Source organism: Salmo trutta, unplaced genomic scaffold (genome assembly GCF_901001165.1).
Source record: "Salmo trutta unplaced genomic scaffold, fSalTru1.1, whole genome shotgun sequence".
Lineage (NCBI taxonomy): Eukaryota > Metazoa > Chordata > Actinopteri > Salmoniformes > Salmonidae > Salmo > Salmo trutta.
The window spans coordinates 33090-50412 of NW_021823248.1; the positions used below are offsets into that span (position 1 = coordinate 33090).

At 48.2% G+C, this 17323-nt stretch overlaps 1 protein-coding gene across 1 annotated transcript; it reads right to left on the bottom strand.

Moving 5' to 3' along the window:
• Nucleotides 1-955: 955 nt before the first annotated feature.
• mbd5 (methyl-CpG binding domain protein 5) lies at nt 956-16640 on the bottom strand. The gene is made up of 11 exons (XM_029748409.1): nt 16158-16640; nt 13727-14228; nt 13414-13516; nt 12510-12690; nt 10457-12070; nt 9584-10369; nt 7514-7674; nt 5923-7269; nt 5522-5595; nt 3936-4011; nt 956-2762 (listed from the first exon to the last, which is right to left on the bottom strand). The coding sequence occupies exons 2-11, from the start codon at nt 13846-13848 to the stop codon at nt 2691-2693; spliced, it is 4536 nt and encodes a 1511-aa protein (XP_029604269.1). The 5' UTR covers nt 13849-14228; nt 16158-16640; the 3' UTR covers nt 956-2690.
• Nucleotides 16641-17323: the final 683 nt, after the last annotated feature.

Below are 17323 nucleotides of genomic sequence, written 5' to 3' on the forward strand. Positions count from 1 at the left end.
ATCAAGTGCACAACATACTTTACAAAGTAGTCTACTTTTGTAAAGTACACACACATACACACACACACACACACACACGTGAGAAAACTTAGATACATGTGGAAAAACCAACACTGACAACAGCAACATGTTAATAACACAGAAATAAAGATTCAAAGAGCAAGCAAGGGTAGGAAAAACAGCACACACACACACACACACAGATAGCTCCAAAAATAAAATACACACGTGAAGAAATTGGGCTGCACTGACCATTTGACCGACAACAGAAAGGTAAAAGTGAAAAGACATTATACAAAACATGGGGTTTGAACATGAGACTGACTGGGTCTCTGGGTCATTGCACAAGGGCAGAATGAACTTTACCCGAAATAGTTCACGTGTTCTCTTGACTGCTCTCAAGAGTATTTGTGAAAAGCTTCATTAAAAGCATGAATACTTTTCTAGAAGGAGTGTGAAATACTGTCTGGAGTGAATTACAGTTGATCCATCTAGACATGGTTTTTAACATAAACGGTTACACAGTTTTTCATTTATTTTTATTTTTAAGATTGACGTTCTGAAGTTGATTTAATGATTTATGATGTAACTTATTTGTATTGCACACAACACACTGTAGTGAATATAACAAGTCTGTTTTCAATGGGGCCATAAAAAGCATCCAAATCGCATCAGCACAAAACATAGTGAAGCAGTTCTATATGTGTGGACAGTCTCCAATTAACAAACTTCTATTGAAATTCTATTCAGTAGTGATTTCTCCACCAATGTAAACAACTCTACGACAGCCCTGACCGGGCTCAGCCTGAAGGGCCAAATGATCACTTCTTTCCATACTAAGATAACATACTGCATATTATCCATTTTAAACGTTTCTTCTATCCTTTAAACTATTATTGTACTATCTGAACTGATTTTAATGAATCATTTAGGTCGTTAAAAGTTGATTCAGATGTTTTTTTTTTTAAAGACAGCATGCTGTCGAAATATATAGTGAAGCCTTTTCAGACCTAAGCATGGTCCCCAGAGACTGTGGAGATACGCAACCTAAACTTTCTGGAAGGAGGCAGTCGATGACCTCTTCAGGACATGTCGACATGATCTACTGTAACAAACACTACAGAAGAAATAGCTAGCAGAAGGGAAAAACACAGTAGTACACAACGTCAAGGGATCCAAAAAGAACCCGTTTTAAATCAAACTGGAAAACAGTCAGGTTAATGGCTAAACTGAATACAGCATATAGGCTATTCCTGTGTAAAAGAAACACGTAAGGCTTTGAGTTTTTAACTCTCGGTTGTATTATTGCCATCTAGAATATTGTAAAGCTTCAAATAAATATGAAATACTGTACATAAATAATTTATAACAAATAAACTACACATAAGGCCCCTAAATTGTAGGATGAACTCTTTTCCACCATTTTACCTCAGGCAGTTAGTGTTATTTTCACAATCCACTCTTACGTCATAATAATATACTGCATCTATGCTTTAAGGTTGGTTACGCGATCTAAAGCTATAGCTGTGTGATAAAATGATGACACTATTTGAAAATGATATTAAGAAAAATAAGTCACATCAAAAAGAAAATTAAATTGCGCAAAAACAGCTGACTGGTATTTGACAACTTAGTCTGTGGTTTTAGTAGGTTGAGATCCTGGAATTAGAAGGATGCTTCATTCCAATCATCCTTTTTCTATGGTACCGTAGAAACAGAAAGCCTTTCAGCTGGTAAAGTTCACTCTGTTTTTAAAACACATAAATGAACAAACACTTAGTGGTGTTGAAGTAATGCCTGTTTCTCCTGGGTCTGTATTCATAAAGCGTCTCAGAGTTGGGAGTGCTGAACTAGGATCAGTCTAGCCCTTTTTAGATCCTAATGAATAAGATGATGTGGACAAGGGGGGACCTGATCCAAGATCAGCTGATCCTACTGCCAGTGATGCTCGCGTAGCAGGCCCCCCTCTGTATATGTAATCTTATTCATTATAATATAAAAAGTTAAACTGCTCCTAGATCAGCACTCTTAGTCCTCGAATGCTTTCTGAATACAGACCCTGCTTTTCAATACAATAAACAGCATGTCTATAACATAACCATATAAAAGCTTTAGGCTGTATCTTGTCTTTATTTGTCCCTTGCATACAGTCATAATGACTGTGTATGTATTGAATAAAAACCAAGACATTGGTGCACTTCTTCTGCTGCTTTGTACAATACAAGTTCAAATGTGCATTATTAAGTATGTTGTACATTACCATTGTACAATATTTACATACGTTTCTTAATATTCATGAAATCTTCCGTATTACCTATATACATATTGAAAATGTATCAGAAATATTTGGACTGTCTATTTTCTTTAAAATGTAGTATTTTTCTTCTATTTATCAGTTTTTTAATGTTATTCTAGAAAAAAAATAGTTCTCATTCAGCTAGCGGTAGACAAATTACAACCGTCGTTTTTTACAGTTGAAATTCAAAACTGTAATATTTTTGTTTGGCTTTTCCAGTACTTTCAATATCAGTCAGCTAGGGAGGTCGTGGGACGATAATGTACCACTACTATCCATATTGTAGCACCTGGTTGGAGTTCAAAGGTCGTGGCGGGGCGGTCTGAACCGTTGTTCCAAGGCTGGGTACTGGCTAGATACTGGACTGTCATTAGCTGACCAAACACATTCAATGTTATCTGGAGATCTTTCTCCTCTTGGGCTTGGGCAGCTTCACCTGTCTGTCTCTGGAAGGGATCTGATGAACCTGAGGACAGAGAAGACATAATACATTAATGCATAACCAGGGCTCTAATTTAACTGGGTGGTTCCAGCCCTGAATGCTGATTGGCCGACAGCCGTGATATAATCAGACCGTATACCACGGGTATGACATTTATTTTTACTGCTCTAATTACGTTGGTAACCAGTTTATAACCGGGGTAACCGGGGTAGACTGGCCACATACCACACCCCCTCGGGCCTTATTGCTTAAATGTAACCCTAACATTTAAATAACATTTAACCAGAACAATAACTTTTAACCTTAACATTTAACTCTTACCTGAGGACAGAGAAGACAATAGAAGAGGTAATAATACCAACCAAACAACCCAGTCTCTGTTGGCTTGTGCGGCTAGTAGCGTACATTCTACAGTGTTTAATAGCACCTGAGTTCAGACAGAACTCCACAGACATCCTAATCTGACTAAGCTGTCCTCTTTTCCACTCACAGTGTCTGGTTTCATATTTAGCCTGTCTGAATTCAGAGGAAAGGCAGCAAGATGCATTAACTGCACAGTGAATCCTTTTCAAATTGAAATGTGGTGCTGGTTGAGGGGTTGTTGCAGCTTGTTTATGTAATCCTCTGACTGGGGTGTGTGTGTGTGTGTGTGTGTGTGTGTGGTGTGTGTGTGTGTGGTGTCTCCCAGCTGACAGAGACAGCCCTTTGATCAACAGTGGCTGTAGTCTTAGCTCTGCTCAGCTTAGCCTGGGGGAGAGTCTAGAGAGGGAGGGAGGGAGAGAGGTAGTAGAGAGACACAGGAGGGGCAAAGGGAGAGAGAAGGAGGGGAGAGGTAGAGGGGCAGAGGGAGAGAGGTAGAGGGGCAGAGGGAGAGAGAAGGAGGGGAGAGGTAGAGGGGCAGAGGGAGAGAGAAGGAGGGGAGAGGTAGAGGGGCAGAGGGAGAGAGAAGGAGGGGAGAGGTAGAGGGGCAGAGGGAGAGAGAAGGAGGGGAGAGGTAGAGGGGCAGAGGGAGAGAGAAGGAGGGGAGAGGTAGAGGGGCAGAGGGAGAGAGAAGGAGGGGAGAGGTAGAGGGGCAGAGGGAGAGAGAAGGAGGGGAGAGGTAGAGGGGCAGAGGGAGAGAGAAGGAGGGAGACAGAGGAGAGGCCATCTGGGAGAGCATGGTGTTGTAATCTTTCTAGATGGTACTTGTATACTCACAGTCCCTGACATCTTGTCCAGCTCACTCATGGCCTCATGTATAGCAGCTTCTAAATGATTATTCAACTTCCCAGCTCTGTTGGGAACAATGAAAACAAGATCACGTTTCAGAAACATCAATAAGTCCACAACTAAACACTAAGCATTTTCTTTTTAGCTTTGGACAAAAATATGAATAGATTTGTTCAACTCTGCCTCCTGCTACGGAAGGATAAAGTATGCAATTATAACGAGCTGAAAGCAATGAGACTGACTGTGGTCCAGGTACATTTTAACGAACATTGAGGGAGAGGAGCTAAGGTGAGTTAAGCGCTGTGTGTGTGAGTGAGTGAGTGAGTGAGTGAGTGAGAACAGGTGTAGTGGAGGAGGTTTGTCATCATCAGGGGGTAATGACTAGCCAGCCAGGGCAGCACCAAGGCATCATCAGGGGGTAATGACTAGCCAGCCAGGGCAGCATCAGGGGGTAATGACTAGCCAGCCAGGGCAGCACCAGGGGGTAATGACTAGCCAGCCAGGGCAGCATCAGGGGGTAATGACTAGCCAGCCAGGGCAGCATCAGGGGGTAAAGACTAGCCAGCCAGGGCAGCATCAGGGGGTAATGACTAGCCAGCCAGGGCAGCATCAGGGGGTAATGACTAGCCAGCCAGGGCAGCATCAGGGGGTAATGACTAGCCAGCCAGGGCAGCATCAGGGGGGTAAAGACTAGCCAGCCAGGGCAGCATCAGGGGGTAATGACTAGCCAGCCAGGGCAGCATCAGGGGGTAAAGACTAGCCAGCCAGGGCAGCATCAGGGGGTAAAGACTAGCCAGCCAGGGCAGCATCAGGGGGTAATGACTAGCCAGCCAGGGCAGCATCAGGGGGTAAAGACTAGCCAGCCAGGGCAGCATCAGGGGGTAAAGACTAGCCAGCCAGGGCAGCACCAGGGGTAAAGACTAGCCAGCCAGGGCAGCACCAGCGGGTAATGACTAGCCAGCCAGGGCAGCACCAGCGGGTAATGACTAGCCAGCCAGGGCAGCACCAGGGCATCATCAGGGGTAATGACAAGCCAGCCAGGGCAGCATCAGCGGGTAATGACTAGCCAGCCAGGGCAGCATCAGGGGGTAATGACTAGCCAGCCAGGGCAGCATCAGGCGGTAATGACTAGCCAGCCAGGGCAGCATCAGGGGGTAAAGACTAGCCAGCCAGGGCATCCAGGGGGTAATGACTAGCCAGCCAGGGCATCCAGGGGGTAATGACTAGCCAGCCAGGGCAGCAGCAGGGAAGTGGCAGTCCCAAAAACACCCTATTCAGTGCATTACTTTTGACCAGGGCTCAGAGTGAGACAGAGAGTACAGACAGGCGATTCAGTAGTCAGTGGTATTAACCTCTCCTCAACACAGAGCAGCCAGCCAGGATGGAACTAGCCAGCCAGGATGAAACTAACCCGACCCATCAACATTCTAGAATGGAATTCCACTCTTAAAATAGAGCAAATAAAACACATCCGTTCATCTTTTTAAAACACAGGAGAAACTGGTTCCAATACACACTGATGTAAATAATCACAGCATGTACAGTACCATCCATCCTACAGCAATATAACTTACTTTCTGTTCCTCTTGGTCGCTCTGTCGAGGGCCTCTAGGTCATGTGTTAGTGTTTTCAGCTTCTCTGGCTCCACCTGGGGTAATAACAGATGTCAGACAGTGTTCTCAGCTTCTCTGGCTCCACCTGGGGTAATAACAGATGTCAGACAGTGTTCTCAGCTTCTCTGGCTCCACCTGGGGTAATAACAGATGCCAGACATTATGTTGGGTCTAAGAATAGGACCAAAAGCCAGACTAGGTCCCATCAACATGACCATCAGTAGCATGTCTAAAGAGCTCAGAAGTAGTGATCGCCGACAGTTACTTTCATCTGAAAAGGTACAAAAGTAAAGTTAATAGTGAAAGAAAACTAGATTTGTGGGTGTGTATTTTTCTTTCACCTCTCTCCGAAGACATCTCACCTTGCTGTCCTCTCTGAGCTGCAGGCTGCCATGGTGGTGATGGTTGTGGCCCGCCTCCTCCCCTGACAGTTTACCAGGCCAGGATGGGAACCCTTTAAAGCCCTGTCCCCAGACCAGATCCCCCATGTTAAACGTCCTGGGTCTATAGTGGAGCATCTCTGACGAGGGGCTGTCCGGCTGCCTCAGGTCCTCCTCGCTGCTCAGGGACTTGGTGTCAGACGGACTGGGAGCACAGCCTCCGTTGAAGTGACCGTTGTAGTGGCCCACATACTCTTTAACCAACGAACCCTCCAGGCTGGTGGAGGAGCTGGGAGACTGGTCGTCCCCGGTTAGGTCCCCCTGTCTGGGGGGGCCGAGGGGGTCAGACACACCGTACCCCCGTAGAGAGAACTGGACCTGGGGGGGTCCGACGCCACCTCCATTCATATGGGCGCATCTCTCCACAGTCTGATCCAACCTCTCTTTGTAGTTAACGATGTTCACGGCCGTCCGGTTGCAGTTGTTGAAGCGGTTGAATCCATCCTCCAGGAAGGCCTTGTCTGAGGCGACGGGGAGAGAGTGGTGGTGACCTTCGTGGGGGGCGCTGTCGGCTGGACAGGGGGGTGCAGGAGCTAGACTCCCAGGTCTCTCCATACAGGGGCTGCTGCGGACATGAGTGGAGCACTCTAGGAACTCCTCACCGCCCCACGCCGTGTGACCTCTGTCCAGACTTCCAGGGTACACAGTCTCGCCTTCCCACTGCCCCCTGGGGGTGCCATGTCCTGGGGATCTGAAGTAGTCCTGGTGGGAGGCCTCTGGAAGAGCTCCCTGACCCTCGGGGATGCTAACAGTACTCTTCCCCTGACCAGAGTTCTTCCGGGGCCGTCCTGCTCTGACCTGCCTGGGTCTGGGCTGTTGGCTCAGGGTCGGTGTCTGCTCCCCCTCCTGGTGCGCTACCCGGTGGCCACTATGGCTGACTGCAGCACGGCTGTGAGGGAGGTTATGGTTGATGCTGAGCGGCTCCCCTACGGAGTTAGTGAAGGCAGTCATGGTGCTGAGAGTGGGTACAGGGCTGGACTGGGTAGTGCCACTATCCGTGGTGGTGATGACTACATGCATTCCTTTACTGGCAGCATCCACCACAGCCCTGTAGATGGCGTCTACAGACTCCACCCCTCCGCTGGGTAGCCTATCAGAGCCGTGCATCCCTGGGGGAAGCCCCTCTCCCTGCGTCTGCTGCATCTCCCGTTGGCTGACACCAAACTGGGTGTGTGACACCATCCCCTGAGACTCAGGAAGTGATGTCATACCAGACTGAGAGATCATCTGTGAGTGAGGGACTGAAATGCTGTTGTCTGGCAAACACCCCTGAAACAACACAGACGCAAAGTTCATTGAGACAAAAGGAAAAGGTGTCATTATCACTCCTAGCATGTCAGAGAATCCACAACTACTGGGGCCTTTTGAGGAGGACGGAATGTATCATGTAGATCGTCCACCCGTAGTGAAGAGTGAATCAGATAATCTTGTAATCTCTATTCATTCTATTTCTATCTGCAACGTTCAGAGAGTTTCACGTCACTGAACACAGCCTTCAAATAGACAGACTAACCTGGAAGTTCTGGAACAGGCAGGCCATAGGGTGGGAGTTGGAGTTGTTGTTTTCAGGGAAGCCAGGTTGCTGGGAGCCCTGGTAGCCAGGAGGGAGGCCCTGCATGGCCCGCTGAATGCCCTGATGAAGCTGCTGCTGCTGGCATGATGCTGCTGGAACACCTGGGTACCACCACCACTGCTGGAGCTGTTGATGACGTGGGGCTGGAGGCTGGCCATGCTGCAGTTTACTAGGTTAGATGGGTCTCCTGCTGGGGTGGAAGAATAATACTGTTCATTGTTTTTTTTAAATCAGGGAAATTCCACACCTTAACTGCCTGGAGAAGACAGGTCAGAGGGGTAAATCAATTCTGAACAAAATGATGGAAGAAGAGTGGGAAGATGGAAATTCTTGTAATTGAACGAATAAACTGGAGAGCCCGATGGCTTAGGCTGTAGTACTGTGCTCCACTCCTCACAGATCTATTTTCCCCTCCGCTCACTAGCTCCCCTCCTCTCACTGGCTCCCCTCCTCTCACTGGCTCCCCTCCTCTCACTGGCTCCCCTCCTCTCACTGGCTCCCCTCCGCTCACTAGCTCCCCTCCGCTCACTAGCTCCCCTCCGCTCACTAGCTCCCCTCCGCTCACTAGCTCCCCTCCGCTCACTAGCTCCCCTCCTCTAACTAGCTCCCCTCCTCTCACTAGCTCCCCTCCTCTCACTAGCTCCCCTCCTCTCACTAGCCTCTGCCTGCCTCTCCCTCCCACGAGCCTCTGCCTGCCTCTCCCTCCCACGAGCCTCTGCCTGCCTCTCCCTCCCACGAGCCTCTGCCTGCCTCTCCCTCCCACGAGCCTCTGCCTGCCTCTCCCTCCCACGAGCCTCTGCCTGCCTCTCCCTCCCACGAGCCTCTGCCTGCCTCTCCCTCCCACGAGCCTCTGCCTGCCTCTCCCTCCCACTAGACTCTGCCTGCCTCTCCCTCCCACTAGCCTCTGCCTGCCTCTCCCTCCCACTAGCCTCTGCCTGCCTCTCCCTCCCACTAGCCTCTGCCTGCCTCTCCCTCCCACTAGCCTCTGCCTGCCTCTCCCTCCCACTAGCCTCTGCCTCTCCCTCCCACTAGCCCTCTCCAGCCCACTAGCCCTGCCTCTCCCTCCCACTAGCCTCTGCCTCTCCCTCCCACTAGCCTCTGCCTCTCCCTCCCACTAGCCTCTGCCTCTCCAGCACTCAGCCAGTGTGGCTGCACTGCTACGATATAGTGGTGATGGTTGCCGGGGAGGTTGCTATGGGAACGGTGTGATTGGTGGTGCTGTCTGAGCCGTGGCTTATTTCAGAGGTTGCAGCCTGGGAGAAGACTGGGGGTTGAGGAAGGGATGTGATTTAATGGCCTAGGCAGGGGGATGGGGTCAGAGGCAGGGCTGTATGCTTGGATGGTGGTGGCTGGGGAGGGGAGCTGTCTGGGCATCAGGTAGGGGAAGAGAAGTGCTTGGTTGGAATGAACCCATCTAGGGAGATAGGCTAGCAGTCCACAAAGAGATGAAAGATAGCCACTAGGTTTCCTGAGAAACATATGCCATATCTTATAGCCTCTAGCATTGTTTCCTGCTCTAGTGTTCACACAACAGTAGGCCAACTACAGCCATGTGCAACACAGTGGGCCAAAGGAAAAAATGATCTATTCAGTTAGGCCTATATCAGAGCAGACACATACTAGGGCTAATGAAGGAATACAACCCTTCTCCAAAGGCTTCACCCAGGCCTCCATTCAGAAGCCAGCGTTACTATAGCTACCAGCCAGGTCACACCAGCTCTTCACTATATCTGGTCAAGAGCTCGTTTCTTAAAAAGGAGGGAGAAAAAAAGATCTGTTTTCATGTTATTCTGCCACTGAGCTGAGCACTGCAACTAGCATGCTAATAAAGAGAGAAGCCTGAATGATTATACAAACATGAGGGCCAGCCTCTCAACATACACTCTCTACGAGAGACTAAAGACTGTCGTTCAACTCAAAGGCCATCTAGGTGGATTTACCAAACTCTCACACCATCACAGAGCAAAGCACGATCATCGAACAAAGTGTGTGTTTCTCTCAGTGGCTCACCTGGCTCAGAGATGGTTGGACCACAACTCCCATCATTGTTGCCGAGAGTCATTCCTGACATACTAGTCCGTCCCAGCGCAGCGTGAAGGTGGCTGTGCTGCTGCTGATGTGGATGTTGACTTGGGTGGGACAGTGGTGGTGGGTTAGTGTTAGGATGGTGGCTCAGGGGCATGTTCCCTGGGCCAAGGCCCACTTGTCCACTAGGCCCCAAAGGGCCACAGTTCACCAACGAATTGGCCTGGATCTGGTTCATCAACCCTGGGAACCGAGGGCTGTGAGAATGACGGCCTCCAGAGTCCATACTCCGGCAGTACATACCTTGACCCTCCCCTTGGCCTAGCATCCTCTGTTGGGCCAGTAGGTTCTGCTGCTGGGAGGCTCCAGGAGGCATGACCCCAGCCACATCGCTGTAGTGCATCTGACCAGGTCCTGGGGGGCCTACAGGGCCTTGGTGCTGGTTATGGTGGTTGTTGTGGTTGCTCATGGACTGAAGCAGCTGGGCCATGGAGGTGTTGGTCGGTAGGCCCCCAAGCCGGGCCACCTTCCTCAGCTGTTCTGCTGAGCTTGGTGGTGGTAGCCTGGGACCTGGACCTCCACCCATGTTAGGAGGCTTGTTGAGCATGTTAAAGACCATGCTGTCGTGGTGGTTGAGGGGGTTGTTGGGCGGTGGTGGGCCTGGTGGCTGCTGCTTGCGCTTACGGAGCAGGGGGTCTCCTCTGTCTCTCTGCTGGGCCATGAGCTTGTCCCGGAGGGCAGCCCGACCGCTCTGGCCCCCTGCTGCTGCTGCTTCCGCAATGGAGGGCATGGTGGAGTTAGGGGGAAGCATTGGGTTAAAGTGCTGCTACTGGGCCCCTCTATGCCACTGAGAGGGGCCGCTGGGATGCCCAACTCCACTACTACCACCATTACCATCAACCCTACCTGGGCCTCCACCTCTACTGCCAGTCTCACTGCTGTTGTCACCATGTTTGTTTTGATTTGCTAGCTGTGCTTTGGCTGCTGCTGACAGTAGACTGCTGGCGGGGAAGGAAGCAGCATTCTGCTGGTTCACGATCTGGTTCAGGGGCATCCCTAACAGACCTGGGTGGTTCTGGCCCTTCTGGTTCTGGGCCTGGTGAGGAGCAGCGATGGAGGGACCAGAGGAGGTGGCAGGGGGGTACATGCCGGGGTTGTTGTGCTGGGTGTTGATAGCGTTCTGGTTACTGATCTCAACCAGCAGCTGACTGGGTAGGTCTTTGTACTGGTGGAGTGGGTGTGAGTCAGGCTTGGCAGAGGAGGGGCTGGAGGGCATGTTAATGGGCATGGTGGGCCGGGGGGAGCGAGGAGGAACTTTCATCCCGCAACACGGACCCTGACTGGGGCCTGAGGGCATGGCAAAGCTCCCGTGGTCCGAGGAGGTGGACGAGGAGCGGGAGCGCTGGGGAGAGGCCTCCATCCTGCTGCCCAGGACAGGGCCTGACATGTGGACTGGGGAGGTGACAGGAGAGGGGGACATGGAGGTGGTTATGAAGGTCTGCTGTTGAGTCCTCTGCATGTGGCCTCCGTGGCTGTGGCCCACTGGGCCGGGTTTGACAGTGGGGAGAGGGAGGTTGCTTGGCAAGGGGACGATGGCGGGAGGAGGGTGGTTGTTCATGTTTACATTCATCATTGCTACCTGAGAGGAGTGGACACTAGGTTGGAAGTTGGAGTTTGTTTTGGAGTTGGTCTGGCTGATACTGATGCTAGGCTTGCTGGGGATGGGGTCTAGGATGCCTAACGGGTCCTTTTCAGAGGTCATCTGCTTTTTCTGGAGGGTGCAGGAGGGAGGTATGGCAGACGGGGGGCCAGGGTGTGGGGCGCCGGGCTGTGTATTGTGGTGAAACGGTGCTCGTATGGATATATCCATACTGGGGGATCTGGGGAAGTTACACACAGGCTTCTTCATCATGACTGGGCTTTTGGCAGTGGCAGTAGGGGAGAGGGGCGTGCTAGTCCTTCCTGCCATAGCGCAGGACGTCTGGGCCCCAGCCGGAGAACCGTGGAGGAGCATCCCTGGTGGGGAGAGAGGCGTTCTGTTGGCCCCGTGGATGGGGCTGGAGCTGGTGGCTCCAGGGAAGCCACAGGGGTTGTTTCTAAACCCATCTGGGCTCCCCAGAGGATCAGACCTGAGGCTAGGGGAGAGTGGTGACCCATCCCTGGGCCCATAGAGCTGGGAGCCGGGGCCCCCTGGACTCAGCATGCTACCATAGCCAGTGCAGTACGAAGACCTGGGCCCAGGCTCACTGCTCAGTCTCTGCTGTCTGTTGGGATAACCAGGGTAAAGCTCCAGCTGCTGGGGTGGACCTCCTAGCTCTTGGGGAAAGTGCCGGTGACCTGCTGCAGCCGCCATCATCATTTTGAAAGGGTTCTTGCAGTTCGGAACCACAGAGTTGGGTAGCAGTGACTGGTGAGATTTATTCCGTATTGCTCGGGGATTCGTGGAATGTGACGGGACCATTGATGTTGAACCTGAGGGGGAAGATAAGTGAAATTAGTGTTAAAGCTGAAATCTGCAATAGAGAAAACGGCACCACTGTTTGCCTTAGGACATCTGTTGTTGTTTTTGTTGATGAAACAGAACAGAGGGGATCCACCACTGTGGAGAGAAAAAAAAGACTTGATTGTTCTATCGCTCATGCAATGTCAGAGTGAAATAAACAGTGTTTGTTGTTTGAAGCATCATCTTTGTTTTTGTAATACCGCAAAGAGACGTAGCAGTTTCACCATTACGGATTCCAGCTTTAAAACATTGAAAGTGTATAATGCCACTGTGAAGCCAATTTCAAAAGGTCCACCTTTTTTTCTGACCTTGTTCTATATCACCCATGAAACAGTCTGAAATCTGTGAGAAATGTATCATTGGAAAACAACCAAAACAGTAGTGATACACAGTCACTAGGATACTTACTTGTACCTCCACCAGGACTGGTAAGAGTCAGAGCAGGGTGTGGTAGCGCCATAGTTTTGTGTAGAGTGGCCACAGCCAGCAGCTTTCTCTTATGGATACACAGCTTGGTGACGTCTTCATCTGCCCTCACGTCGTCTGCCGTCCTCTGTTTAACGGCAGCCCCCGGATCAAAGTTAAACACCTGAGGAAAGGAGAGTCAGCTCTCTGTTACCTGGCCGGTCTTGGTGAAAGGAGCGGCGTTTATCCACAAGGAAGTACATAAAGTAAACATCAGTAGAAAATGGAATGTCCGCTACTTGTGAGGTCATATCCTCCTCCAAGCCTCCTGCGTCTCCAGAAGACTACATCACATTTTTATATGAATACATATTGGCCCCTGCCTTGAATATGAACGCAGTTCCCTGCCCGTCTCCGTTTCAATATAATGCAACACACATTAAAAGTAGAAATTAAGACTGTATGCAGCAGAAAATATAGCCTACTATGATGTTTTTTTTAAATATAACCTGCTATATGTGGGGAAACAACCTCAGTTTAATTGAATACCTGGGTTTAACAAAACTGTTCATTGCATCACTCAGGAGTAAACCTTCATCTCTACCCTTAAAAGGGATACTTCTGGATATTGGAAATGAGGCCTGATACTTCCCCAGAGTCTGATAAACTTGTGGATACCAGTTTTATTTCTCTGCGTGCGGTTTGAATGAAGTTGCTTACTAGCGCAATTGCTAACTCTGCTAGCATGCTGACTCTGGGGAAGTAGATAAAGGGCCTTGTTGACAAAATCCCAAAGTATCCCTTCAAGCTTTGTGTGGTGTTTCTTTGGCAGCTACGCATTCAGAGTCAATGTAGGTTAGCTAAAGGCTTAGACAGACAGGACAACCAAGATGGTTAGTTAACGTACCTTTGGGAGGATGAGTGGGCACTCCAGGCCACACTTACAGGTCCCGTCTGTGAGCAGGTAGCTCTTCACCTGGTCTAGACAGGACAGCACCGAGCCACTGGGACTGGAGGTTACAAACCAAAACAAATGCTTAGAACAAAAACATTTATCGTCCAATATACATGAGTGTCTCATAAGGAAATGTATCTGTTGCTTTATCCCAACCTCTCTGAAAGAAACACACAGGTTGGATAGATGATACTAGCCACCAAGACTGTAGGTTACAAACCAAACAGCATCATTACAAAAAACAGAGCACTGCAATGGGTCTTACCTGATGTAGAGGACTCCATTAGTTGGATCCACCTTGCGATGCCAGCCAATAGGGACCTGGACAGGGGCTGTATGCCCCACCCCCTCTGAGACCCCTCCCTTACAGTCCTTTCCTCCATTCATTGTTCTAGTTGGTTTAGTACACAACACCTTAGAGCATATCACACATCAACCACAGACTTCAGAGTACATGGCATCTTTGTCTTCCAATAAAGAGGACTTTGCAGTGCACTACAATTTCACTCTCAAAGTTGGATGAAGTATGGGCTGGGGTCAGTGTGATGTGAGGCAAGCTCACTGTGAATCCTAACCTTTGAGACCCTTCATAGTTTTACTACTGAACACCAACGAGATTTCCATATTTGTCTCTGTCATTCAGAGCCATAGACACTGAATCAGATTCAGAGAGACTGGGGCAACAGCTGGAACCTGGCGCGGCTCATGAAGACATGCTAGGTATTCCTTCTGGGGCAGGTTATTTGAGGGATTCCCATGGTTCCTGACTGGGAAAAATAAAGAAAAGTATTAGAAAACATTGTTGTATGACATCAACCAACATTTACACAAAACTACCTGCAACAACAAACTGAAAGGTTTGTGTATGTGCAGTGGTTGTAGCCTACATTCCTGTTATGTCCAATTCAGACCTACCTGACCTACCCACCATTATCTAACGGTGCAGATTTAACATCAGTTTGATCCACTGAATAATTCCTTGCAGACAAGTTCTGTCAAAGATATAGGAGTGGCACTCCGGGGGTGTAAATATATTTTCTAAAGACCAAGGATCTTACTATTGTTGTGTGGCCATGCGTTGGCCTTGTCTGTCAGAAGGCTCAGTGCTGTACGGTCACAGGCTACTAATCCAAGCCCTTGTGTGCTGACTCATAACTGTCCCTGTGTAGGAATGAATGGAGGGGAGGGGGAGAGCTAAAGAGGCAACACAAGCATCAGGTTCTATCTGGAGTCAAGGTATGGGCAGACGGGTGGAGAGGCGCCCAGGGTCACAACAAGCAGATGGGAAGAGAGAAGGATCTGTATTATATGATGTATGCTATGATAGGGACCCGATGCATCTCTGCTTGGCACTCAGTATTAAGGAGATTGATTGAGGGGTAAGGCCCTGCTATAGACTAGCGTCCTGTCCAGGAGGTGTACTTGTACATCAAGCTGCCTCACAATACAGAAACTGGAGATGAGCCGCTCCACTTGCACAAGCCAAGGCTACTTACTTACTACTTATGATAGTTGATTATGTAAACCCCTATTCACTGTCAAAGAATACCTAATCGTCTTTATGGAAATCGTCATGCCAAAAACACTGAATATGATACAGATGTGTTACAGGGCTAATACATCTATGACAAATCTCCTGTGTGAGGATTTGATTTGGTGAAAGATCTACTGGCTGAACCTCTGGAATGTCATGGGGCTGACACATCAACTGGGCCCATTTGGGTTGCAGAAAAGCAACGACCCATTTATGACAGCAGGCATAATGGCATTGCACAGCTCTCTGTGAGTCAGGTGCTGCATTTCCACAATATATTTAGAGAAATGACAGCAGGTAGCTCACTAACTCTTATTAAACTGACAACCACACGAAGATGAGGAAGAAACAGACACACACCTGTACAGCTGCGAAACTAGGCTATTGTTAATAATTGGCACGATCTGTGATGGCAAGCTATTGCACCATAGAAATCTGAAATGCCAAATCAAATGGCTTGTGGAAATGGCTCGATCAATGCATCACGTTACTGTACATAGAGCACTCCTTTTCGTCTGCAGAATCAAAAAGGTCTAGCTACTATAAATTATTACAAGTAGCTAGCTACCCAGATAACGTTAGCTACCTTTGGGGGACATAGAGTTTTTATCTAGCTAACGTTAGCTAGATAGTGACATAGTTGGCTACCTTACCTACATAGCTAGCTACTAAACTAGCATATCAGCTGATATCTAACGTTACTTTACCTAGCTAGCTAGCTAACGTTAGTTAGATAGTTCAGTTGGCAAGGTAGCCAACTATGTCACTATCTACATAGCTAGCTACCAAACTAGCATATCAGCTGATATCCAACGTTACTTAACCTAGCTAGCTAACGTTAGCTACAAAGAATCAACATGTTTACTGGTTGGTGGGTGATATCTAGTCACCTGATATTAGCTCACTAACAGTTACCTAACTCTTCGGTCTAACGTTACAAAGTCAATATAAGACGGTTGTTTTAAGAAAAACAACCACTAGTGGTCCTTATTTAGCCCATCGATAATAACTAGCTATCTAACGTTAGCTAGTAGACAGCTAGCAAAACATGATCTTTCGATGTCAGGCTAGGTAACCAACTTAGCTAAGCTAGCTAACTAGCAGAATGCTAATGCCAGTAAGTAGCTAACGTTAACCGAAAGGGAATTGTAAATAAACATACCTGTGTAATCTAACACAAACTCCAAAACATTAACATGCCTTTATCGATATTCCACTGTACGAAAAAAGTATACCCCGAATTGAAATGTCGAAGTTTTTATCGTAACTGGGGAGCGTTGAGCGTATTTTCCTATGTGAAACGTCTCCAGCTAGGGACGAGGCAGAGACAGGCCAGTGAAAGAATAGCTGAGCAGAGGGTTGCTTTGCAAAGACAGGAGCTTTTGAGATTCCGATCTTATAGCCTAAAAAAACGTTTTTCCATCTTTCCGAGTATCAAATGATTCCTTGAAAGTCCATGGTGGCTGAAATAGTAAATTTCAACTCCCTCCAATTTCCTTCTGGCCCTTTAAAAATACAAATAAAAAGCCTACCCATCAAATGTCTCGGCTGGTTCTCCCTAGGCTTGGGATAAAGATGGAGTGCTTTACTGCTCCTGCGCCTCAGAGAGATGAGGAGAGAGCTGGAGAGCACAGCGTTGGCGCAATTCGGAATCCTTGGGACGTCCTTACCCTAAACTCTAAACCTTGCCTTTTTTGCCTTTGCCTATTTTTCATTGCCTTTTCCTTTTTTCTTTGCCTTTGCCTTTTTTCATTGCCTTTTTTTTTGCCTTTGCCTTTTTTCATTGCCTCTTTTTGCCTTTGCCTTTTTTGCCTTTTCCTTTTTTCTTTTCCTTTTTTCTTTTCCTTTTTTGCCTTTTTTCATTGCCTTTTTTGCCTTGGCACTTTGCCTTTTTTGCCTTTGCCTTTTTCCTTTTAAATTGTAACTTTAAAGGGGTGACGTCAGAATTGGGATGTCCCAAGGATTCCATTTAGTATTTTCCGAGAACACAGCGGTGGAGATGTGTCTGACAGGACAAGAGCAAAGAGCAAAATCAAGAAACACATGGTGTTACACAATTATGGAACCCAAAAGAAAAGTGTCTATCCAGATATTAATTCAAATTATATTACAAATCTGTCACGTTTCACTTCTGCTGATTCAATAAAAGGCAGTGGTGTAAAGTACTTAAGTAAAACACTTTTTGGGGGGTATCTGTACTATACTATTGATATTTTTGACAACTTTTACTCCACTATATTCCTAAAGAAAATAATGTAATTTTTACTCCATACATTTTCCCTGACACCCAAAAGTACTTGTTACATTTTGAATGCTTAACACGACAGG

Coding starts and splice junctions, on each gene's coding strand:
- mbd5 (XM_029748409.1), bottom strand. CDS start 13,848: ATGAATGGAGGAAAGGACTGTAAGGGAGGGGTCTCAGAGGGGGTGGGG. Junction 10,370..10,456: donor TGGAGTTGGGCATCCCAGCG/GCCCCTCTCAGT, acceptor CCATTGCGGAAG/CAGCAGCAGCAGGGGGCCAG. Junction 7,675..9,583: donor TCCAACCATCTCTGAGCCAG/GTGAGCCACTGA, acceptor GGTGGTACCCAG/GTGTTCCAGCAGCATCATGC.